Source organism: Mytilus californianus, unplaced genomic scaffold (genome assembly GCF_021869535.1).
Source record: "Mytilus californianus isolate M0D057914Y unplaced genomic scaffold, xbMytCali1.0.p SCAF_6, whole genome shotgun sequence".
In the NCBI taxonomy this organism is placed as follows: domain Eukaryota; kingdom Metazoa; phylum Mollusca; class Bivalvia; order Mytilida; family Mytilidae; genus Mytilus; species Mytilus californianus.
In genome coordinates this window covers 96567533-96594535 of record NW_026262712.1, presented here as the reverse complement: position 1 = coordinate 96594535, position 27003 = coordinate 96567533, and the positions used below count along the sequence as shown (strand labels likewise).

The window sequence follows — 27003 nt, the reverse complement described above, 5'->3', positions numbered from 1 at the left end:
GCAATCTATGTATTTCTGGTAAATTATTAATTCACAGATTTCCTTATCACAAATTACTAAATTTTTCCATAGATACAAAGATTTGGTTTGGAAGTTTGGCTGTACCTATGGAAAACTAATTTCAAACGGAATAGCACATTCTTATCTTTTACGGTAATGTTGATTACCGAACTCAGAAATTTAGATACGATCCATATAAACATATCAATCCTTTAAATATACTTATTCTAAAAGGCTACCAATTCAACAATTTAATTAGGTTTTTTAATATTTTTATTGGTATAAATATTGATTTTGTCATCGGTAAATTAAAATCATACTAAATATTATTGTTATACACATATGCACATTTACGGTACTACAATCTATCGATACTTTTATTTTGGCATTGTACAAGGTGATGTTTTTCTCTGACTGTTAATGCCGTTGTTGCACTCAATCCATTGGATGTTGGATGTGTACGGATTGATGTTTTAGTCTAAGATACGTGATTGATTATTAGTTGTTATTGGCTTTGAAATAGTACTCTCAGATGTGTACTTTGTGTTTTTGTTGTTGTTAGGGATGTATAAATACCCTACCACGTTCGGTCTTCTTTTTGTTAGATGTTTTTCTGTTTTGTGTCGATATGAAGAGTTCAGCCCTTTTCAACTGATTTGAATAGTTCTTATAGTGTACTGTTACACCACTGTCCCACCTGGTTAGGGAGAGGTTTGGCACCTTCAAACATGTTTAACCCCGTCACATTCTTTTTTTGCCTGTCCCAAGTCAGGAGCCTGTAGTTCAGTGTTTGTTGTTGGTTAATGTCGGTCATATTTGTGGTTGTATTTTTTGTTTGTTATGAATAAGGCCGTTAGTTTTCTCAATTGAAATGTTTCATATTTTTCATGTCGGAGTCTTTTATGACCGACTATACGAAATTGGGTTTTCTCATAGTTGAAGGCAGGACGGTTGCCTATAGTTGCTTACATCCTCTTCATTTGAACTTTGGTGGATAGTTGTCTTTTAGGCAATCATATCACATCTCTTTCTTTTTATTTCATTATTGCCACATTAAAGAAACTTGTACAACAATTGTTGTTCAGTTTAGATTGAAATAGATTCTTTTCCTTTAAATCAACAAGAGGTAAACTATTTGTAGAATATCAACAATCCTGATCATTGAATTTTTTCTACTCAAAAACATAACCTTGATATGATTGTCGTCATTACACATTATCTGCATTGGTTATAAAGGGGTTTCCAACTCCTATAATTTTACCTCTGAATCTCGGCAATACCCTCTGGCACGTGACCTGGGTTTTGACACTGTCCCAAACCCTCTACCTGATCCCGAAATGATTTCACCTCAAAATCTTACAACCCATGAGCAACCCCTTTCCTAAATTGGGAAATACATATTTTGAGGTCCTTTATAACTTCTTGTTCCACGGCCAACCTTAGACCTAGTGGGTCGACCCGTTGGCGTTTAAAGGACCCTTAGTTCTCTAGGTCCTCCTCGTCACTCTGTCTCGGGAATTAAACATCCATGATCTTGGGACACTCCCTCTTAGAATGACCTATATCCACGCAGTGTAAACATCCACCCCCTGGAGAGGGCTATTGGATCCGGGACGGGCACTGTTCTTCACAGCACAGGACAACTTCTGAGTTTCGGACATTAAATTTCCCAGGGTGCCATGTACCTCCCCCTTAAAAGTGCTAAACTGGACTTGCAACTCCTTAACCTCTTTGGGTGATGAGGACCACTGGACTTCCTGCTTAGAGGTGGCATACACCCTGCAGTTGTCAACCCCATACCCCGGTTTCTGGGCTTACACTTTTTACCTCCCTTTTGGCAGACCAGCTAAAGCTAGCTTGGTGGTTATGCTGATGCCACCTGATTTTATCCACTCCATCCTCTATACTCTTGGGCTTAACATGAGAGGCCAAAATCCACAATAACTTGTCTGTTGCACCCTGACATAACCTCGTGACTGCCTGTTGGTACATATGGTCCTCAGGCAGGTGACAGAATGCTTGGGATGACAAATCGATCCTGCCTCCAAGGCATAGAAACCAATGGTTTTTCCGTCCAAGGACCAGCAAAATTGGTCCTTGCATTCACTCGGGGACCATCCACTTACCTGAACTTGTCTGGAGAGTTTAGCATAGAAGGCCTGCCAATTAGTTTTCCCATCATACATGAAACTCTTTTGTAGGACTTGTGCTCTATCCCTAGGTGGGCCCCTTGGCTTTCCTTGCGATTTCGGGGTTTCTGTGCTACCTATTCCATAGGTATCCCGTCCTGAGTGTCTATGGTCTCCCATCCCCTGTCTTCCCTTGTACTCCAGACTATTACTATAGACCTACGTACTGGGGTCGCATTCTCCCTATATGAGTACCAAAACCTTGCTACAAGACCGGGACCTTTTGCTATCCCCCTCTTTGGCCCCTCCTCTGGAGTAAGTCCAACTTTCCTTGGAACTACGGCCAAGTTTCCCACACTCACGAAAGTCCTAGGTCCACCTGTTAGGCCGGGAAGATGACCGAGCTGACATCTCCTCCCTTGGAGGCTCATTTGCAATGGAGTCCTTAGCACATGACTAGACATAGTCTCAAAAATAACTGCTCGCTTCCCCAAGGGTGACATATTCTGGTTCCCCGGGATCCCTACCCCTTGCCTGTATTAAGCTCTCAACTCGCTGACCTTTTTTCTGTGCCCCATTTCCTCTTTTACCCTAGGATCTCCTTTTCCACCAGCTCCCTGGTATCAGACAAAGAACAACTAAAATCCATGATATCCCAGGGTGTCAACCTGAAATACTGTATCTGGATGTTATCCTCAATCTCTAAGACCCCTAGATCATCCCTTAATTCACATATATTACCTGCAATTTTAGGGCCCACCCCAGGAATGGATAACAACCCCTCAAAGGTGGTTCACCTTTGCCATGTTACTGTTGTTTGATTTGGAATGTTTTCGTGTATGGTGTTTTAAAAGTAATTTTCAAGGATGCCAGATTTGTACACTGGTGCCTTGGAACTGTTCAATGTTACCTACTATGTTTTGACAGTAAACACGGAGTGCAATTTCCCCTAGAGAACCCTTTATACGATTCGAGATCCCCATACACAACAACGTCACCACTATAACAATCCCGAAAAGTTAAAAGTAACGAGAACAAGTTACAATGAAAGTCGGGCAAAGTAAACCCGGCTTACCCTTTCTCCCCTCCTACAATAATAAAATATGTGACCAAAACGGCAAACAAAAAAATATCGTGCTTATGAACTGCCAGGAGCACCAAGAAGGCAATATGGCTTATATTGTAACGATTTCGCCCCTTAAACCGAGTGTATACGATTAATAAGAATAAGAGGCTTGATCGAACATAAGTTGCATGGATCCTTTGAGTTGGTATAAAGTTGAAATAATAACTAAGTCAGGTATAACTTTCAGATGTACTTTATGTAGCATCTATTAATTAAATATTTACAATTCATCACAAACTATACATTTATATTTATATACAACATGCCGTAATTATCTAATTTAGAGTTCAGGAAGATTGACTTAAAATTACAAGAAAGTTGATTGCTTCCCGTAGGTTGATTTGGTAGAAGGTTGAACTTTTGAACTTTCCGTTACCGGTAGTATAAAATACTTATAAGGATTGATTCAATAAAATATTCATTTATCTTATTTCTTTCTGTTAAAATGAAAGTAAATTACCAGAAAACCAGTCTCATAGTATCATAACGATAGAAGGTTGACTAAGTGGAACGACGGTTGACGGGACTTTCCCGTAGGTTGAAGGTTGACTTATGCAAAACAAACAATAGCCATGTGCAGAAGGTTTAGTTTTTTTTAAAACATTTAAAACCTGCGTACCAGACTTAAGGTTGACTGTGGCTCAGACATTTTAGAAGGTTGACAAAATATAACGACAAGCTTATTTGTGACTGCTCTTGCAGACGATGAGATCAGATCTCTAGTTCGTTTTGTCAACACCTAATATGGCTGCTCGAGTAAATAGATTATGGTACTGTTGGGATTTAGATGATTACGGCTAAAACACAAGTTATAACATGAAGAAAATAAGTAAGTTAAACAGGTAAACACATTCCCACATCATCTATCATAAACGTACTTGCCAACCAACCGTAAATATTCTGTACGAGGTGAAATTCCATCGTAAAAACCGCGATGTAAGTGCGTAAATAAAACAGCTGATTCTTAAAACTACTACGATAAATTACGGACAACACGAGATCCATTAATTTAATCATACGATTATTAAATCGTAACACAGCCCCCTGACCACTAGGCGTTTGTCCTCAAATGCACAGAAACTATCTATACATTTATTAAATTAATCAATTAATTGGTTGGTTGGCTGAAAATTTGGAAACAAAATCCATAAGACAAAACTGTCTTACAATACCAAATTCATCCTATACACTCTAACTTAAACTCATCTATTCACATACCAGTAAGTAGGTTATGCAAATTCAACAACAAATCTCAAATAGCACTATAAATAGATATAAAATCCATATGTATAAAACAAACTTATAAACCAAACCTTCTACTATATGTGAATAAATAAAGCCAATACTGGACAGTAAAACCTGAGAAAAGAAAAGGATACATTATACTTCTCAGTCACAAAGGCATTAACGGGATTTTCTAAGGTAATACTGTAGAATGCATGATAGAATTATTTATAAAACACACACATATATATATATATATAATATCCACCCCCCAATGTTCATTTCTTCAAACAAATGATCCATGTTGAATGTCCAACAGCTTCTTCTGTACCGCAAACTCCAAGTGTCTTATTTACACCAAACGGGAACATTTTCTCCAAGATGGGGCTTCAAACTGTCTTGGTGCACTACTTTAGCCTTAGTCTTTGGACCTTTCTGTACACGATATATCACATCGTTAAGTTTATTTACAACAATATATGGACCTTCCCAATTTGTTTGTAATTTTGGACACAACCCCTTTACACGACGAGGATTGTGTAACCAAACTGGATCGCCATCAGCGAACCTTTGCATTTGTTGTCCCAAGATAATAATTTCTTTTCATCCTGTCACTTGAATGTTTTAATTTATTCCTCGCAAACTGATGAATCACCTCTAACTTTTGGGATAATTCATATGCATAAACAGTTTTAAAGGATGAAGATGACTTTTCAGTCTCTGGTCTGCCCAGAATTAGATCTACTGGTAAATTAACTTCTCTTCCAAATAACATGGAACATGGAGATGAACCCGAACTCTCATGTTCTGATGACCGATAGGCCAACAATAATAAATAAATATATTCATCCCAATCCCTTTGGTGTTTGCTTACAAAAGCAGATAACATAGTTTCAATAGTTGAATTTGACTTTTCAACCATACCATCTGATTTTGGCCGGAATGGTGTTGTACGGGTTTTAAGAATACCCAAAATATTACACATTTCTTTAAACACATGAGACTCAAAGTTAGACCCTTAGTCTGAGTGAAAAGAAAGAGGAACCCAACAAATGGTAACTGTTCTTTCTACAAATTTCTTACCGACTGTAACTGCTTCAGTGTCTGGAATCGGTATGGCTTCCGTCTATTTGGAAAAATAATCTTGAAATACCATCAAATAGCGATTATTATTCACACTACATGGTAAAGGTCCTAAAATATCAATGGCCATTCTTTCCCAAGGAGCACCCACAAGATACCGTTTCATTGGAGCCTTAGGTTTTTTACAAGGTGCTTTCTTAGAAGCACAAATATCACATTTGGTACACCAAAGTTTAACATCCTGTCTCATTTTATACCAAAAATATCTTTGTTTAATTTTTGACAGAGTTTTCCTTACACCTAGATGACCACCGGTCACTGTGTTATGAACTTGGTTCAACACGAACCTTTTAAAATTAGCTGGAAGAACAATATGTAGATCATATTGATTACATCATCAGATAACTGAGATTCTGAAACATTTTCCAAATCTATCTCTTTAATTGGGTTGACTTTCTCAAAATTCTCATTCTGACTATTATTTAGACTGCAACCATAATCTTTAGATCTGGTACAAACTTTCACTATTTTAGAATGTTCAGGGAGTACATCAGGGTTTTTCTCTGGACCCTTACTATTAAATTTATTATGAATGACATGACTTTTAACTTTGTGGCACGATTCGTCACTTGTCATGTTTGGTCTCATATTTTCATTTGAACAGCTAATACTAGGTTTTAAATTTGACTGACATCTTGAACAATTTTGCAAGATTCACTTACAGTGACATTACAATTTTCAACCTTAGAACTGTCAGATTCTTTATGAGTTGGACAAAGTTCATAATTCATTTCTGCTCTAGCACAATGAGGACATTCTTTATTATAGCAAGGACGTCTACTTAGGGCATCTGCATTATTATGGGACCTTCCAGCTCTGTGCTCAGTTTTAAAATCAAAGGGTGCCAGGACCTCGAACCAACGAGCTAGCTGACCTTCCGGATTCTTAAAATTAAACAACCAACTTAATGCACCATGGTCACTTCTAACTTTGAAGTATTTACCATATAAATGATGGTGAAAACGTTTAATAGAGGCCACTACTGCTAAAAACTCTCTTCTAGTAACACAGTACTTTCTCTCAGATCTACTGAAAGTTTTACTAAAGTAACAAATTCTTTTTCTACTCCATCTTGGAGTTGGGAAAGCACAGCTCCCATACCAACATTACTTGCGTCGGTATCTAAAATAAATAAATCCTCCCTTGTAGGGCAGGCTAAAATAGGTGCACTAATTAAGGTTTTCTTTAATTCCTCAAAGGATTGTTGACAATCGTCTGTCCAGACAAATTTCTGGTTTTTCTCAGTAACCTTATATAAAGGTTTAGCTTTATCAGCATATTTTAAAATAAATTTCCTATAATAGGATGTTAATCCTAGAAAACGTCTTACATCTTTTATACTCTTGGGCACTGGCCAGTCCTTAACTGACTGAATTTTATTTGGGTCAGTAGCTAATCCACTTTCTCTAACTATTTTACCTAAAAATTTAACTACTGTCTTTAAAAAGTTACATTTCTTGGGATTCAGCTTTAAATTAGTTGCTTTTAATCTTAATCTTTCAAGTTTTTCATATGTTCCTCAAAGGATTTTGAGAAAATAATAGTATCATCTAGATAAACTAGACAAATTTTCTAGGTCAAACCTGATAAAACTGTTTCCATTAATCTATCAAAAAAAGGGCACTATTACATGGACCCATGGGCATTCTTTAAATCAACGGTTGAAAAGAACATGGAGCCTGACAAGGAATCTATAGTGTCACCTAAACGAGGTAATGGGTAGGATGGTAGTAAAACCAGTAAATTTACGGAGCGAAAATCAATACAGAATTGACAACTGTTGTCTGACTTCTTCACCAGAACAATATTGGAGTTCCAGGGCCTTGTAGAGGGTTCTACAATATCTTGCTTAACCATCTTCTGAATCTCAGCTTCAGCATCTTTTATTCTAGCTAGGGATATTCGTCTGTGTCGCTGACGTACTCGAGGGTGATTCCCAGTATTTATGGTATGTTCAACTAAATCAATTAAACCAATGTCCTCAGAGGACTTTGAGAATATATTACTATACTCAATTAAAATTTTGTCTCCCTTTATTTACTGTAGCTTGGCCACCAGCCACATTATTAACAAACTCAGAAGTTTGAATACCTTCTTCATTAACTGTATTGCATGTAGCAATAATGGTACCCTTATATAAAGTGCAGGGCTCATTATTTACATTATTTTATAATTCTTAAAGGAATGTTATATATCTCTGGATGTACAATTGATCTTACCACCAATAAACCATTTTCTCAATAAATTTTTCATAAGGTTTTATTAACCCAGCTACACCTCTAAAAATAGGTTCAATTGACTTCCCAGAAACAATCATTTCTGAATAAGGAGACACATTTACTGTCTCTTGTATAGCAACTCTATAACAAGATTTAGCACTACTTGCATAATGAAAACATTGAATTATATCCCCTTTAATTTTCAACTTATTTTGACTTAATACATGTAAGACACAGTAATTAGTCACAAGAAAATCCATACCAATGATTCATTCATTGCAAACATCAGCCACTAAAACATTGTGGTGATAAATATGATCTCCAAGACAAATTTCAACATCAACTTGTCCTATAAATGGTGCACTATCACCAGTAGCAGTAATTAAATTAATATTCACAGGAATAATTTTTGGAAGCAATGAGGGATTGATTTCATTAATAAATTTCTTACTCAAAATAGTAACATTTGTCCATGTTTCAACAAGAAAAGCTAAATATTTATCATTAATTTTAGCTCTTACAAATAGGCCCTCATTATTTGCCAAAGATTCGTTGATCTTCATCGATTTGGGCCATTCTGACCTGGTCTGGTACCGACCCCTGAGTCTGACCTCAACTGGTTTCCCTGTTGATAAAAATTAGGTTGATTCTGCCTAATTTGACCAACATTATTATTTCTTTGGTTAAAATTTCTGTTCCCCTGACCAAAATTCTTATTCTGGTTATTATAATGTCCTCTCTGACCATTTTAATAATTTCTCTGTTGATTATCTCCCCCTTGTCTTTTCCTATTCTAATTTTGGGTCATACCCTTAATATCTCTAGTTAAAGATACCAGTTCCTTCTTAAAATCAGACAAATCGTGCATAAATGATTTAAAATCTCCCCCCCTCGTCATTGTTCAACTCTGTATTAATTGTATTATTCTCAGTATGACTGAATCTCCCTTCTAACCATGCGCCCTTTTTCTCTTTCTGCTAATTTTAATGTCTCTAGCCTTACAGCTAGTGTTTCTGCTTCATGTATAGATTTGGGGTTAGATTCCCTAAGTCTTAGTCTCAGCTCAGCATCTGGTAAAGCATCAATAAAATGCTCTAGTGCTAATACACTAGTTATTGAGGATGGGGCACTTGGATAAGCTTCCCTAGTCAATTTCTTAAATGACTGAGCCAACTCTGGTAAACTTTCTTCTTTCCATCTCATTCAGGTCTGGAGTTTTGCCCTAAATAAATCTGATTTTTCAGCTGAACCATATCTTTTGTCCAAAACTTTAACCAAACTATCATAATCTTTCCTAGACTCTTTATCTAGTTCATTTAACGGAGCTCTTGCTCCACCTTTTAAATTACCAGCCAAATATAATGACTTGGTTGCATAATTCCAACCATTTATATCAGCTAAAATTTCAAATTGAGCTAAATATTCATTTAAATCTTCATCTCCCTCATACAACTGTGGCTTCATGGTTACATTACTAGACTTGGGTGAATGGGTATGGGAATTGGTCAATCTTAGAACTAGAGGTCTATCCAGTACGGTATAATTTTGATTTATATTACACATTTTGTCTTTATTAAATAAATAAATATTATCTGTGTTTTGTTGTTGTTTTTCTGTATTTTGATTTGTCTGATTATTTGCACCAGTATCTGCTTGCCCAAAACCTGATATCACTTTTGATATGTTTTCAGTGTTTACAATGTCACTCATGTGATTAGTAAGATTAACTAAATCTTTATTTTGTTCCATCGTTTTATAAATGGTAGTGATGTTTTTCTTGTTTTCAGGTACATCATCTTCAAATTGACTTATACGACCCGTAATAGAAGAAATTTCATCTTCAAAATCTTTTTTATCTGATTTACAGCACAGATAACTTCTTTTTGGCAATTAGAGAAATCATTAGTTATCTCCCCTAATTGGTCATGGAATAAACTTTAAAGGTTTTTTAATTCATAAACAAATAAATATTGTTCTTTGTCATGGCTTATTGTCTGCCTTGCATAGTCAACACTATCAACCTTCTGTTCATCTAAAGGAATGGTTATTTCCCCATCATTTTCCTCTTGGAAAGAATGATTAATAGCTATAATTACTTCTCCAGAATCCTCCATTATGCAATAAAAATGTTAATTATCTAATTCAATTAAGATTTTATAAAAATTTAGTGAAACAGTTTGACATCAATCAAATATACTAAAGCTTCTTCAATATAATTTTAAAATTAAAATTTCAACCACCAAATTCAAAGTTTATAAGAATCCCACTTCTGACACCAGTGTAACGATTTCGCCCCTTAAACCGAGTGGATAAGATTAATTAGAATAAGAGTCTTGATCGAACATAATTTGCGTGGATCCTTTGAGTTGGTATAAAGTTGAATTAATAACTAAGTCAGGTATAACTTTCAGATGTACTTTATGTAGCATCTATTAATTAAATATTTACAATTCATCACAAACTATACATTTATATTTATATACAACATGCCGTTATTATCTAATTTAGAGTTCAGGAAGATTGACTTAAAATTACAAGAAGGTTGATTGCTTCCCGTAGGTTGATTTGGTAGAAGGTTGAACTTTTCAACTTTCCGTTACCGATAGTATAAAATACTTATATGGATTGATTTAATAAAATATTCACTTATCTTATTTCTTTCTGTTAAAATGAAGGTAGATTTAAAAAAAAAACTCTGTCATATTATCATAACGATAGAAGGTTTACTAAGTGGAACGACGGTTGACGGGACTTTCCCGTAGGTTGAAGGTTGACTTATGCAAAACAATCAATAGCCATGTGTAGAAGGTTTAGTTTTTCTTTAAACATTTAAAACCTGCGTACAAGACTTAAGGTTGACTGTGGCTTAGACATTTTAAAAGGTTGACTAAATATAAAAATATAATGACTAGCTTATTTGTGACTTCTCTTGCAGACAATGAGATTAGATCTCTAGTTCGTTTTATCAACCGTCTATTTATAATTTTTTGGTCAGTAGATCCACCAATCAAAACGTTTATTATGTAAACAAGAAATCTCGTGTAATAAACCGCCAATACACAGCTAATATGGCTGCTCGAGTAAATAGATTATGGCACTGTTGGGATTTAGATGATTACGGCTAAAACACAAGTTATTACATTAAGAAAATAAGTAAGTTACAAAGGAAAACACATTCCCACATCAACGTTCATAAACGTACCTGCCAACCAACCGTAAATATTCTGTACGAGTTGAAATTCCATCGTAAAAACCGCGATGTAAGAGCGTAAATAAAACAGCTGATTCATAAAATTACTACGATAAATTACGGACAACACGAGATCCATTAATTTAATCATACGATTACTAAATCGTAACAATATTATCGGCTGCTAAATTCCAAGACCAAGGATCAGTCACACGGGTTTCACACCTCTCCCTACAAGGGCTCTACGAATTTCGAACCGTTTTAAAAGTGATACCTGGATAAAAAACAACTACGTGACTGAAACACTGCCCCGAAGTACAAACTGAACCCTATTGAACCCACAAAACTCGTTAATTACTTCCACAGAAAAACTAAGAGTAGCCAAACACTGGAAATTAGTGACGTTTCAGGGTTCTCCAATATCAAATGTCGACTGCTGTTGTGGTCCCTTCCATTTTTAATTTGGTCAGAAAATGGACCTTTCTGGTTAAAGATTTTACCAAAGGCTGCTTGCAGCGCCAATGCTATAATTGTCGCGTCTGAATCTCTGTGGTTTAGTACATATCCGTACTGATTGATGCTTTTGGATGGCCCTCTGTGGTAACTTGAGCGTCTGCTTCGTAGTATCCATTCGTCCAAAGAGGGGGATTGTGGGTACTTCCGGTAATTCTTCCTAAGATGGTTTGACTTAATACCTTCCGATACTACACTTCTATATATCTGTCCATCCCTCTTTCTGTCTGTCCATCTGTCAAATTATGTTACCAACTCTATCTCAAAAATATTTCGAGATGAACCTCTTAGGTTTTACAGATAAGTAGTTACAAGTAAATGCGTGATGAAATTCAATTAATGGGATGAGGCAGTTCAATTTTTTTCAATATTTTTTCTCAAAGTTCATAAAGATTGCCGGCCATGTTTACGACTATTCCTTCACACGCTACCACCTCTGGTCTAAAGATGTTTGTTTGATGCATAGGTCTTATAAAATGTATCAATTACGGTTCTGGTAGTTTACAAAAAAGGCAATCATTTGACGTGCATCTCAAACTATCTTAAGGCTGAAGGTCGTAAAATACTAATGAGATATACGAACATAATGTACGTCCATTATTTTTTTCTCAACCTTCCCGGATGGTCGACTGGCTACCATTTTTACGACTATTTCTTCAAACACTACCACCGGATCAAAATGTTTTGAGATGTAAATCATGATGCTATGATGAACGTCAAATAATTGCCTTTATAGATACCAAACCATGGGAGATATATTAGTGTCTATGTTGCGATCATTTGTTGGGTTTTATTTTCACATTTAAAACTGGGAATACTTCGAACAAAGGCGAGGTTAGATATATATCAGTTAAGCAACAATACCACAACAATAAATTAATGATATCTCGGGGTCAACATACAGTCTTGAATATCGGACAGGTTTTCATACAATATGTCAACCTCTACATTGCCGCAAGTAAAAAAGCTAACTTACATGAAAAGGAGACTTCTAAAAATCTGCAATCAATACTGATTCCCCATTTAGTAACAAAATTCAAATACAGCTAACGTCAATAGCTTTCAATGTTTTACATTTTTAAAATGCACATGCACATTCGCCGGGGTTATGCTAGTTTTGTAAGATATCAACCCTCCCAATTTTGATCTCGATCAGATGGAAACAAAAAACTTCATAAAAGAATGTACAATTCTATTATTTTCATTTGTTTCTACTTCGATATCTAGTTGGCTTGTATAACCTAAAACATGATTTTATTTACAGGTCATGTATGATTGGTGTACAATGTGTGTGTTTCGTGTTATACAGCTTAGTAGGTAAGATTTCTATAAACAAGCATATACAAAACAAAAAAACAAAAAAATAAACAAAACGAAACACAAAATACAAAATGGAAATTAAAATCTAAAATATTAAATAAAACATAACTCAAACAGTATCCTACTGAAACATATCAAAAACAGAGGAACAGACAAAATACCCTTACACGTACAAAGACAAATTGTAAATATATATAAATGAATTTGTTCACATGAAATTCTTACCATTTCAAAGGTTTACTTGATAATAATGATTACACCTACTAAGAGTAAACTTAGCAAATTAAGGAAAGTTAATATGAATGACCATTAAAACCTATACAGACAAACTCAATAGTATATCATATGTACCAGCATCACAGAAAACTCTTTGGTAAGACATTGTCCATATTCAAATTACAAATACGTGATCAATTACAAGTCCGGCTTTTAGAAATGAGCAAAGCCCCATAGTAACTTGTAAAAAGCTCCGGTTCGACAAAATGTAAAAAAGGTTAAAACAGAAAAAAAACGACCTGATTTATACTTTACTGCAATAATGTAAGAAAACAAATATGACAGGCTTCAATTTACATTAACCACGAGACTACAGGTTCCTGGCTTGATATAGGCACATAAAGAATGTATGAAGGTTTAACATGTTGTGAGTGTTCAACTCTCCCACTAACACTGGACATTGGGGTTACATCACAACATAAGAACAAATGATAAAAACCAGTTGGGAATGGCTTGACCCATCGTGTAAGTACTTATTTCCAAAACAAATAACAATTAAAAACTAATAGACTAAGTGCACAGAACAATTGAATGTCTTTTCATCTCAGATGTTGATACATAATTTATACAGATATGCATAAAAATTTAAATTACATAGAAAGCCTTCATTAAAAAAAATTAATAGTTTGCAGTTCTTTCTTTGAAAATTTGGAACTCATCAGCTTCTTCCAGTTTTGAGAATTCACTTTTAGTTTTATAATACAAACTCGTCAGGTACCTAAATCAATATCATTACGCCAGACGCGTGTTTTGACTTCAAAAGCCTCATCGCTGACGCTCGAGTCAAAAAGATTAAAAAAGGCCAAATAAAGTTGAAGAAAATCGAGGACCGAAAATTCTAAAAGGTTTTGCTAAATACAATATATGCTTTTAAATAGGTTTTCTCTATTTGATCATAATTGGTCAAAATCACTTCAACATTGAACTGACTCTACATTATTGTCACATTTACTTATTATGTCTGTTTGGGTTGCTCAAACAATTTAGGCAATATAACCATTGTCATACAAGTAAGAGGTTTAGCTAGCTATAAAACCAGGTTTAACACCATTGTCTCCAAAAATGCGTGTACTCAAGTCAGGATACGGCAGTTGCTTTTTACTCGTTTTGTTGATTGATTTATTCAGTTTTTATGGACTTTCTCTTTTTGAATTTACCTTGGAGTTCGGTAAATTAGTTATATTTGTTTCCAACAATCATATCTCATATATATAATAGTTTGTGTGACGCATTCAAAGTAAAATTAAATAAAATATATGATAAATTATTTCCCCTTCTAATTTTAGTAGGAAGAAGAGCCATACATTTGACATATAATTATATAAAAATGAATGTATGAATATTTGGTGAATAGAGTTGCTGTTTCGATGTCATGATTATTTTTTATGTCAGGTTGCTATATTATTGAGGTATACTAACATTTCCAATTTGCATAGTAATTTGGCAAATGCTGGGCAGGGAAACAATTGTAATCGTGGTAGATTTGTTTTCAATTTGTTCTGAAGGTTGCTTTAGTCAAAAACAATTCAAAGAAACAACTAACATGAATCATTGTGCTGGTTTGAGGGTAAAAGAAGATCATTAACCTGACCTCCTTATTTACTTTTATTGATTACATAGAAAGAAGTAAATTTGAACCGTACCTCGGGTATTTTCGAAAATTTATGTTTGTAAAATTCCAAATGGAGTTTACACGATGGTCAAAACTAGACTATGTTTATTAATTCACAGGTTTATTCAAGAAATGAAATGTAGATCGGGGCTAAGGTAAGGGTCGTATAATTTGCTCTGAAAATTTTGTTTTTTTCTTAATAAACATTTTATTTAAAAACTTTTTTTTAAAGATAAGACTCAATCTCCAAAAAACCTGCATTTCATACATACATTTATAATATTTTAGGATTGACATACAACAGCCAACCTTGTCTGACATGGCAAATTGACGATGATGCTCTACATCTTATCTGTAGATTAAATGATTCATCAAAATCAGTGTCATTTCTTGATAAATTCAACAACGAACAAGTTGTTTGTAGTTTAAATGGTTCAGCTTACAATTGTACCTATTCACTTGATGGCCTAACTTCACATGTAAACATATCCAGGTATACTGCTGTACTTACAATATTAACGACTGACGCTTATACAATTAATGGAACTTGGACATGCAGGCAAGGACGTTCGATGTATACAACGGAAGTTTCAAAGTCGAAAGGTATTGAAAAGGCAACATTTATTTCAGTATATTGCTAATTACTATATATTTATCTGTATTTAAAGCAACTCACACACACATCCATTATAAATAACAGACAACAAAAGTAACTCGTTACAGCTTTAGCAGATAAACAGGTGAAAGCCGTACGATGACTTATAGTTGGTCACGTCTACCTTATTGGTCTCTTGTAGGGAGTTATGAATCATACCACATCTTCTTTATTTATTTTGAATTCAATTTTTTCGTATTATTAGAAGGCCGTATTAGGAATCCCTTAAAGAAAATAACACTATTCGACAAATGAGGCGGACGACCTTTAAAGCACATCTTCTTTGATCTTGTAGAATCGAAACAACATTCACCTTATATATGTATATATATCAGTTTAATTTATAAACCATCTATTCTACACACATCGCAAAAGATAACAAACAGAAAGAACATGCTTTAAAAGGCACAGGTGTCTGTTTATCTATAATGGTATATTTTAAGGTATTGATAAAAGCCCGACACACCTCTAGGTTTTTTGCAGTTAATATGACTGTCAATCCATTCCAAAACAAGTAATCTGATAATAGTTCCTTTTACAAAGTGTTTGAATACCAATCATCAACTGGTGCGTGACCAAAAACTTCAAATGTATCAGATTGTTGTTTGGTTACGAAATAACGTCTTCTTTGTTTAAAGTGAAAACTGGAAGTGTTCTCCCTCAGGGTGATGTTCTCCTTATGAAAATTAAAAACTACCTGGATTAACATGTACTTATCAAACGTGCGAGGAAAGGTGAATTAGCAGTTGTATAGAGAAAACAAATTGTAATTTTGTTTTCTATATTAGTACATCTAACCACTTTCAGATTTCCTTCACCTCAAGGATAAAGCAAACTGTTTTTCTTGACTTCTTCCGTCAAAAAGGTAGACATTCCCTTTCAGGACAGCCGTTTCCAATTGATGACTAGGGTGTTCAAATACAAAACCACACCCAGTTGTAACTGATATATTAAAATAATTTTCCAAAATGCGATATTGACATTAATCATGGCGCTTTTAATAACATTTCTTTACAGATTCCTTAAGTGAGCTGGTGTTACGCAATTTCGATAAAGGAAATTAAGGTGTCTAAAGTTTGTGCATTAACAAATATATTAGGAGAATTGATTTATTATTATCTATTTGTTAATTACAGTAAATATAAGATACCGATTTCGCCAAACTGTATATACTGTTATTAATTATAAAATGAAAATAATACATTTCATGACTCCGACGCGATTTCTGGATGTAGCTGTACCCACAAACTTAAAAGCCGGTGATGTATATCACTTTAGGAGATTTATTACCAAACGTATGCAGAATAGCAAAAGCAGTTTCATTTCTTGATTCCATAGGTACATGTAGCAATCTTCATAAAAGTATAGTTAACCGCTCAGAAAAAAGAGCTCCAAATAGACGAACTTCAAAGTTATTTTCAATGCTACATCAAGTTACACCGTTGACTAAAGTATTAATTTTGTTTTAGGTATAATTGATAGCACAGATATGCAAATCAAAGGCAAAACTGTGAAAATATCAGGGATATATAGCGCAGTACAATTGGTTTGTTTTTCATGTATAGAGCCTGACCGATATATTGCAGAGTTTCTGATAGACAATCGATCAGTTGATAGTGTTAGATACAACGTAGCGTCACACAAGTGTTATCATTTTAATGGGCAGTGTCGTGAAGATGTTACCTGCAGCTGTTCAGTAAACTCCTTTACACGCACCTTTAATCTTACCGATGACCGTACTCCTACGTATTACTCATGTGAAATGATATTTAAGGACTCTGGAAAATCATCAAAATTTTCAAAGCATGCAACACTGTTTTTCAACGGCAGTGGTAAGAATTATTATGGAGATCCTTTTCCTAGATGCTTATATCTTTCACATCGAAAACTTCATTTATCCGATGGTTTACGCTTTGATTTTAGCGTAAAGAGATGAAATGCATGCTCTGTAAAATTAAGAAAATATAAAGGACAATAAGAGAATGGCGAGGATCGTCCTTTCTGTTATATTTGTGCTTTTATAGGGACGTAAGCTGTCCATTTCATGTTCATCTTTTGACCCAAATTCTTATATTTGAGTTATAATATACTAAAACGTATACCAAAATTACAAAATGTCCAAAAGAAACAAAAACAATGTATGGACTTGTTACAATGTATCAGCATTTCGTACGTATTCAGACACGACGCCATCTGATTAACCATCGAGGTGATCTCCGAAGACTGTTGACAGTCATATGACCAGATACAAACATAAATATAAATATAAATAGAGCTACAGCACGTGCAGTCGTATAATTAATTAAGTAGATTTTCTCAAATAACGAGGAGAGTATTCAGTTATTGCATACGACAACTAGTTACGAGGTTCTTCACTTGGAACATGAAAATATTTTGTCAGCAAAAACAAAAATGAAATCCAATCCAGACAATATATCAACAATATGAAAGGTTGTTGTAATGACAAGGTATCAGATTAAACAGGAAAATTTAAATTGATTTCATGACGTGTACCTAGATGATATAATGATGAATACAAATTTTGATAATTTTAATCCAATTTATTTTTATTTTATTTGTTACAATGTTTTTTTTTGTAAGTCTTGAAACTCTCCCAAGAATTGCACGTTGATGAAAGACATGTATTAAGCCGTCTTTTGTCCTTTACCACTCGTTAAAATTCTTAAAAATTTAATTTAGACTTAGAACCGTATCCTTGTTTTAAATTAAATCCTTTTAAGTATTAGAATAATGTTTTTGTTTAACTAGGAATATTACAAAGATTTAAAAAAAAAAGAGCATTAATTGTTAAATTCATGTTCACCGATTTGACCCAAATTCTCAAATTTGTTTTTCAGCATACTAAACCATATATTCCAATTACAAAATTCCGAAAGGAACAAGTAATAATGAATTGAATTGTTATTTTCGTGCGTATTTTTAGACTTTACGACATCTAAGTATCCATCGATATAACCTGCCGACGGTCTTATAACTTGATAACAATATAAATATAAATACATGTAGACAGGCAAGTACGTGCAAAAGTAAAAGACGACATGTATAGTTCTGTTTGATTTCATGTTATAGGTTGCAATATATGTATCTAATAGTCTTAAGAATGATTTTGTCGGCCGGATCAGTACACGAAATGGGTTTTCCTTGTATCTCCCTTTTTTCGATTTTTAATGCTGACATTTTAATTTTTTTAATGAATGAACCACCTTATGAATACATGCGCAACCGATCTCCTCTAAGGTCAAAATTAAAGGTTGAATGAATATGGATTCAAATGAGGCCTTGCAAGTCAATAATACATCAGCGATGGGATTTTTTTTATTTGCTTATTTTGACGGAATTGAACCAAACTAACTGATAAAAGCGAAATATTATTTTTTGTGCCGCTTTTGTGAATGGTTGTAACCCAAAAAATCATATTTTATTTGTTTGTCTTATTCGTATCCAATGCCCCTTTAAGATACTAACTGTATGTATTTTATAGTTCTAAGTATTTCGCACGAGCAAACGGTTGCCTCAAGCGTACCGAGTGGTATGCTCGTAAAGAACCAATCTGATACTTTTTTTTGCTCAAAACAATTAAACATCCAGATAAAAGTTGAATTCGGGGAAAAAAGTACAAAGTTGTATAAATAACAAATGTTCATATTTGATCATAAATGACATAATTATTACACAACGGTCAACCAAATCTTGATTTCGAACAAACCAAATGGGACACACTAATTCAACTTTCCATTAAAACCCGATACCGCATTGTTTCTTTATCAGTAGAAACCCTTTATCAAGGAAACAGGAATAGAAAACACAAACCATGAATTAATCTATCAACTTTGAGATTTACAGCTGAAGCTAAAATGTTGCTACATAATGAATGGACAATTTACCATATAAAACATGTTGTAAAAATCACCGCAAAGTCTCGTTTTATATATATATATATATATATATATATGCCTCAAGATATACAAAATGCAATACTGTTTTTCTTATGTTATGAACTGGTAAATTCATTTTGAAAATACCAATCCAGAAAACAAAAAAGAAAACGCCATAAGGCGAGACTGGATATATATCATTTTCTTTGGAAAAACGATTTACACCGACGAAGGCAATTTGATACGACAGTATTTATTTTTTATCTTATTCGTATATATCATTTTATTTTATCAGTATCGTTGAACAAATCATTACATTTTTTAACATTTTCCAGCTTCGCTGGCAATGTCGAACGATTCAAATTCTATTAAGTATGCTAGTTGGTTGCTTTCTGCAGTCAATACATATAATATGTATAAATTTCCAGATTTGGTAGATATGAAAACACGCACAACTGTAATAGTTAAGCCTAAATTAGATGACATGTCTTTCTTAGCCAATGAAAATAGTACAGGTAAATATTACTTACAAAGTTGTATAAAAGTTACTTATCATTTTACATATATTTGACATCAAGACAGAGTTTCATTGTATCGTACTTGAGATCAAATTGCTCGGAAAGTTTTAAACATAATTATGTTTTTTTACATACAATTAATGACTAGACTACAATGAAATTAAAATCGTCATTTTATTAGACGTGTAAGAAGAGTCAATATAATTTCTAGCGCTGATGTTAGGTACGAAAACTATTACAGGCTATCGTTGGAATCATCCTAAGAAGCCCATATAATTATTCATTATAGTTACATATGTGGGTATGTTTGATACTGATGAGATGATTAGTTAACATTCAAATAATATCATTATATTTCATAATAAGCAGAGGAGGATCTAGCCAAAAGGAAGATCGGGATCTACATATATTTATATTAGCATTATCAAAATCATAATATTGTTTTGTTTATAGTAGTGATCGACAAATATTAAGATCGTTGTTCCCGCTTTTCTTACTATTTGATTACAACACGATTTTGAACGGCTACAAGAAAATCCTCAAAAGATCAAAATTCATAAATCAAAAAATATATGCAATAAAATCACATCCTAGTTCGATATTTTAATTGAAGGTTTCAATAAAAAATATTTTAATATATTTGTGTATTTGATATTTATTTAAAATGTGCTTTTCATTTCGTGGAATTTAATAGATTGCTAGGTATGGGTCATTTTTAAAAGCCATACGATGACCTAAAACAAACATCTACGTCATTTAGTCTCTTGTGCGTAGTTTTCTCAATGACAACCATACCACATGTTATTTTATAAGTGTACGAAATGTTTCTAGAATAGATAATAGCTTTAAATTCTATCAAAAAAAAAAACAAATAAAACTACAGAATGGAATAATAGCTTTTTATTTTCTTTGTTGGCCGGTCAATTCAATTAAATCACAAACAAACTATTCATTCCCATATGGATTAGAAGGTATTTACATCCCCTCAGTAAATATTTTCCATTGAACCCAATATAATTTTCATATCTATATTTGGAATTGGTTATCAGGTCAAAGACGGACATTTTACACCTTTTAAACGAATATCATGCAGTTTAACAAATTAGAAAAGGAATGGTCGTCTTGGTGACGACTTCCATCATAATTCCTCAATCAATATGCATTTTAACCATGTTTTCTTGTTTGTTCATATTTCAGAAACGTTGTCATCTGTCAGTTCGGCTTGTCTGTGGTGTCGTGTATAATAAATCTGAAAGAGGAATTTTAGAAGTACCATTTCTGCAAAATCAGGTTCCAATATCCGAATTGATAGGTTTTTAATCTTCGATGGGAAATATATTGTTTTTTCCTGTTCATTTTACTATCTCTATTTTCTTTTTATTCAGAAATGTCACTCTTGCAATCAAATGTAATTTTGAAAAAAGAACCATACATTAAAAACCCGTTAATATGTTTGAATAATTTATCATCATTTTACATTGTCCTTGACTTTTTTTTTCTATTAACTTTTATCAGTAATGTTTTCGTACAAAGGAGGTTATCAAATTTAGTTTTAAAGAACTACCACATTCAGGCACGATTCCGGCAAAGTGTTTCTGTGAAGGGTCGGTGTTTTTTCTTTGTTTTGCGGTTTCCTCAACCAAGTGAACTGAACACAAAGATATAACTGAAATACTGTTGAAAGTTGTGTTATACTTTCAAAGGGGTCTCTGAATGAAGAAATGGAGTGTGGCACGGGAAAGATACATTTCCTTTTTTTTAGCAACATGCATTTTTCGGCTGTTGTGGAGAAATACCAAATAGGATTGTAGGATCCTTGTGGAGACATCCATGACACGAATTGAATCAAGATTGTGAATTGTGTGCTGAATTTATGGAAGGACAAATTTAAGTTTGTTTTTATTCCTAAATCAAACAAATTAAACAAAATCAAATGCATATGTAAATATCTATGAAAGGCCCATGCACGTCTTACAATCGATGTTAACTGTTCGTTATATTGTACCAAACACACCACAGAGGTTAACTTTACTCCGCATGGATACCTCGCAATGCAATGAATTTTGAGAAATGCGACACTTAAATAAGTCTTGTCTAGATATTGTTACTTAACACTATGATAGCAGTATTTAAATCCCCTTACTAACACGTCTAATACAAGCCTTCTAAAGTTCAATTTTTTTCTTAAGTAGATAAAATGTGTTTTGTTTTTACATTTTTTGTCTAATCTGACTTTTATTTAGTGAAGGCATTGGTATATACAGTATAACTGAATTTTCTATTCTCCGACCAGAATTATGATAATTATAATCATGAAATCAGTTTTAGTCTAGGCTGGCTAGGAAGGATTTGCATGGTATATTTCAACGGGTGTTTTGATACTCTACGTTTTTATTTAATACTCATAATCATAGAATAGTTTGAACAAAACACAGTTAATTCCCTTTCCCAAAACATGAAATTTAGGACTAATTGTCTTTACTTTCTTGATAAATTTGTTTTCAAGTTTGGTAAGTTGCATTTGTATAGCATGCACTGGGTTGTCGCATTGGTATATACCCTACACCGCATTCCCTTCATTCCATTCGTCAAGTAATATATTCTATTTGTTGTGAAAATAGAATTGGATTATATCAACATTCATTTAAATTATATTCAATACTTTAATCTTTTTGTAGGGTCTGGAGTAACACAGAAAAGTGTAAACAAAGGTATGGAGACATTTAAAGCAGCAAAAGATTGATGAATATGATTGATTGTTTTTTTTTACCCGTTTTGTTTGTTACTTTTGTTTTGAATCTCAATTGTACGATGATTTAAATAGAAATTTTGCATTTTAAAGACGATTGCATAATTTAAAATATAAAACAAGAAAAGGACCAAGACCGATTTATGCAATATGATGTTAAATTAGAGATTTTGTATAAAAACTAGTGCTTCTCAATTCTTAAGCTGTGTCCGAGTAAAATTATTGCTGATTACTCTGTTACATATCAGTGAAGTAGAAGTAGACTGAAAGTAAGGAAAGGGCAAACTTCTAAAAGTGACAAGCAGAAACAAAACTGTGTTTCTTTTACAACAGTCTATTAGTCTAAAAGTTAGTTGAGTTCACTTTCTTAACCATTTTCTTATTTTCAATAATAAAAAAAAAATGCCAATAGGTATTGGGGTGGGGACCAAACGCAGTTTTTTTTGCCCGCCCCAACTTATAAGAATAGGTGAGGAATTGCCTACTAATATACATTCCACATTTTGAACATACAAACACATTTACATATCTCTATTGTATTTATTATAAGAATAAGCAGATGTGGTATAATTTCCAATGATACAACTCTCTACCAGAGACCAAATGACATAGAAGTTAAGAACTATAGGTCATCGTTATTGGTATATCCTCCAGAAAAGTACCTGTATACTCTTGTATAATGTCTATATATAAAAAAGAAGATGTGGTATGATTGCCAATGAGACAAATCTTCACAAGAGACCAAATGACACAGAAATTAACAACTATAGGTCACCGTACGGCCTTCAACAATGAGCAAAGCCCATACCGCATAGTCAGCTATAATAGGCCACGAAATGAAAAATGTAAAACAATTCAAACGAGAAAACTAACGGCCTAACTTATTTACAAAATAATGAACGAAAAACAAATATGTAACACAGCAACAAACGACAACCACTGAATCATAGGATCTTGACTTGGGACAGGCACATACAGAATGTGGCGGGGTTTAATATGTTAGCGGGCGCCTAAACCTCTATGATATGTTCTTCTATCTATGTTCGTCTGTGTACCATTGTATCTACAGCGGTTTATATATACGTATACCGCTCCATTCAAAAACAAAAAGATGAAAAATCTAAACAAACATACGTACAAACAAAACCAAACCAAATAAAAAAAAGAGATAAATACCAGAAATATGAATAACGCATGTTAAAGATTTAAAAATTTCAACGACGTATAAATATAAAATAAAAAGAGAAATCTATTAGATAATCGTAAATATGAAGTAAAAAAAGCAAACGTATGAATCTTAAAAGAAAGCTTTTTTTACTGAGAATACAGTGTAATGAAAAATAATGGTTTTGTCTCGTTTTGAATTTTTGGATTCACATCTTTTGAATATCAAATGTTTCAGTTTAGTTGCATGCTTATTTGAGAAAGGTGATATTCGGGTAAATCCAAGGATTGATGACGTTACACAATATATTTTTATTAACCATTTCAATGTCTTAATTAAGTGATTGTTTATTTGACACTGAAACTGATTTTGCGCTTTCACAATTCGACTTGAACAAATACATTGAAAATGAAGAGGACAGCGGAAATCTTCCGTATGGTTAAACTTAGACGACACAAAAGATTTCAGTTTAACTACTATATGCACTAAGCATACTGAAGATTGTTCATGGACACATTTGTTGGTTAAGTCAGTAAAGTCGTAGACATTTTATTTCATTTAAGCATTCTGAGATATAATTTGCTTTTTATAAATATCATTTTAAAGAACACTTTTCCTATATATTATATCTTTAAAGACAGGTAATTGGGTCACAAGGTGTACGATAAATTGCATATGAACTCACTAAATGTACGATTGACTCTATTCATAAAAAGTGTCCGTGTTACACCCGTTAATGTTCTTTCGTGCTGGGGCAAAGTTGAACACACGTAAATTAGATGCAATTATAGTAGTTTACCATTATTTAAATATCACAAATCCATAAAGAAGATACAAATCAAGGGGAATAAATGAGTTAATCGTATGACCAAATGAGCAAAACCAGGTGTTTCGAATGGATAATAGTCTCCTGATGTGCATGCATCACCGGCAATGTAAATCTACATTTAGCCAAAATGTCACAATCGTGGTTAGGCCACAATCGGTAAATACATGTGACATACTAAATAAGTTTACAGTTCATTATTTAATTTGGAATATTAGTTTTAAAAATGTATTACATGAGAAAGGTCACATTCAAATAATTATATTACATGTATGTTTCATTACAATACGTTATTTTGATTTGCTAACAGCAATCTCGCGTCATTCTGAAATTAACCTTCATTTAAAAATGAAATGTTACATTCATGATGACACGAGCTTCCACAATAAAGTGCACAGGTAAATAAAAGAAAAACTTGATAGAAATCGTGTTTTCATGATTCTAGCAAAAACATGTAAATATAAGTATTGACTGTTTTTTTAAGTTATTTTATAGGGTTGTATAGCGTTGACCGTGCGCACATTTTTAGAATGAAAAGCGTCCACGCTTCATACAAAATTTACTTCGGTCAACGCTTTTGCACGCAAAAAAAATTTACAAAAAGAAGCATTCAATTCTTATATGTTTTACAGTAAACCATCTTCTTTTATTTATACGCAATTTTATCTCTTTAGCAAAGGTTTTTTGAAAGATTTTATAAAAAGTTTCTAAACTGTTATTTTTTTCGCCGACGTTGTTTATTACGAAGGCAATTCTACTCCTGTAGTACAATACCGGAATACATTAAATATTTTAAAGGAGGGAATACTTATACTGATTTCTTAAGCAAACTAATAAATTTCATTATGAGTCAACACGTCAAAATCAATCTTTTATTTGGGAACATTTTCGTCATTTACTGCATAATAAGCAGATTAATTGGGTGACTAACTAATAACGGTATGTTATCAATATAGCATATTTACCCCCAAAAAAAATTAATAAAATTAGAAAAAGGAACACATCAGTCGTGGTACAAAATATACAATGATACCAATCTTTAAAAATTCATTACGTTATAACTTAAAAATAGTATCACATAACCTTAAGCAAGAAGGAAACTTTTCAGTTTTCATAAGTTGTTTGCTTAATAAGTAATATCATCATAAAAGGTGGATGTGAATTACTATTTTTTTAATTAAATTCTGATAAGCGGAATCATATGTTGGACATAAATGCATGTATCTGACAGAACATTAAGTGAAAGCATTGTTAGATTTTGTTTAGACAATTTTAGAAATTAATGTATAAACTAATGTTCGAACTGTTTGGGTTTGAAAGGTCCTGTTGAAGGCAAATCCTAAAAAATGATTCTGATAGAAGTTTTCCCTGTCATTGGATAGAAATCACGGATGTCAATGTAAACGAGCACAAGACTCTATTTAATAGATGCAGACAAAATATTTTGCTATTAAATTTAATGAATATTATGAATCATTTACTTCACAAACACCCATTGCAATAAGTTTGTAAATAACAAACGTGCAATTTTCTAATATTTTTCATTTGTAGAAAACGTTGGAGCATGGGTAGGAACAAGTGTTGCTGTGCTAATTATCGTTTTGATATTTGGATCAGTAATTTATGTTTGTGTACGTTCTGCAAATAGAAGTAGGTATTCTAAAAATCGTTTTTACTAACTTTTTTTGATTCTACGTATTACAGATGATGCTTGATTTGGTAAAAAGTTAAAAATAAAAAATACCGAACTCCGAGGAAAATTCAAAACGGAAAGTCCCTAATCAAATAGCAAAATTAAAATCGCAAACACATCAAACGAATAGATTACAACTGTCATATTCCTGACTTAGTACAGACATTTTCAAATGCACCATTAATTCTTTACTTTGATTCATCATGTTGATGCAGTGCTGGTAAAAAATTATATTCCTAATTCATTTGTGAAATGTTTTGAATTCTATTAACACCGTTTTCAAATGCCATTTATGTTGAACGCCATATGACATTGAGTCTATTCTTTAATTTGGAATCAGGTAAGGGTAAATCATGTATCGCATGAAACTGTCCTTGTTTACCCCTTATATCAGTTTTAGCTTATGTCAATCGCCTTCAATACTCGTGATACTGTACGTGAATTTGAGTAATACAACTTTTTTTTCAGCAGACGTTAAAGATAAAATATCAAGGAAAGAGAACATTTGTTTACTTCCAAAACACGGTACGTATTTGTAATACTTTAATGTAAAAATTACGATTGTTCGTCTGTTGTTTGCTTAAACCACAGTGCTTTGTTCTGTATATTTTGGACGCGAACAAATAAACAATAATGTAGTTTATGCAAGGAATGCTGACAGAATGATGTGCGGGATAACAGCTGCCACAAGAAAATTAAGGCAATTATATTTATATAAAGACGAGAAACGATTTTTTTCATTATGTGAT

At 33.2% G+C, this 27003-nt stretch overlaps 1 protein-coding gene across 4 annotated transcripts in view; it reads left to right on the top strand.

Annotated features, from left to right (window-relative positions):
* The window catches only part of LOC127704681 (uncharacterized), a 55896-nt gene that overhangs the window by 4970 nt on the left and 23923 nt on the right, over positions 1-27003 (top strand). For 2 of the 4 annotated variants that reach the window (XM_052208817.1, XM_052208815.1), the window contains exons 2-8: positions 12809-12861; positions 15041-15355; positions 16877-17239; positions 19732-19818; positions 22500-22532; positions 26113-26211; positions 26723-26779. In XM_052208817.1, coding sequence (XP_052064777.1) covers positions 12809-12861; positions 15041-15355; positions 16877-17239; positions 19732-19818; positions 22500-22532; positions 26113-26211; positions 26723-26779 — 1007 coding nt within the window. Of the gene's footprint in view, positions 1-12808; positions 12862-14870; positions 14908-15040; positions 15356-16876; positions 17240-19731; positions 19819-22499; positions 22533-26112; positions 26212-26722; positions 26780-27003 lie in introns of those variants that run through there. The other 2 variants (XM_052208816.1, XM_052208818.1) reach the window with 2 other exon arrangements.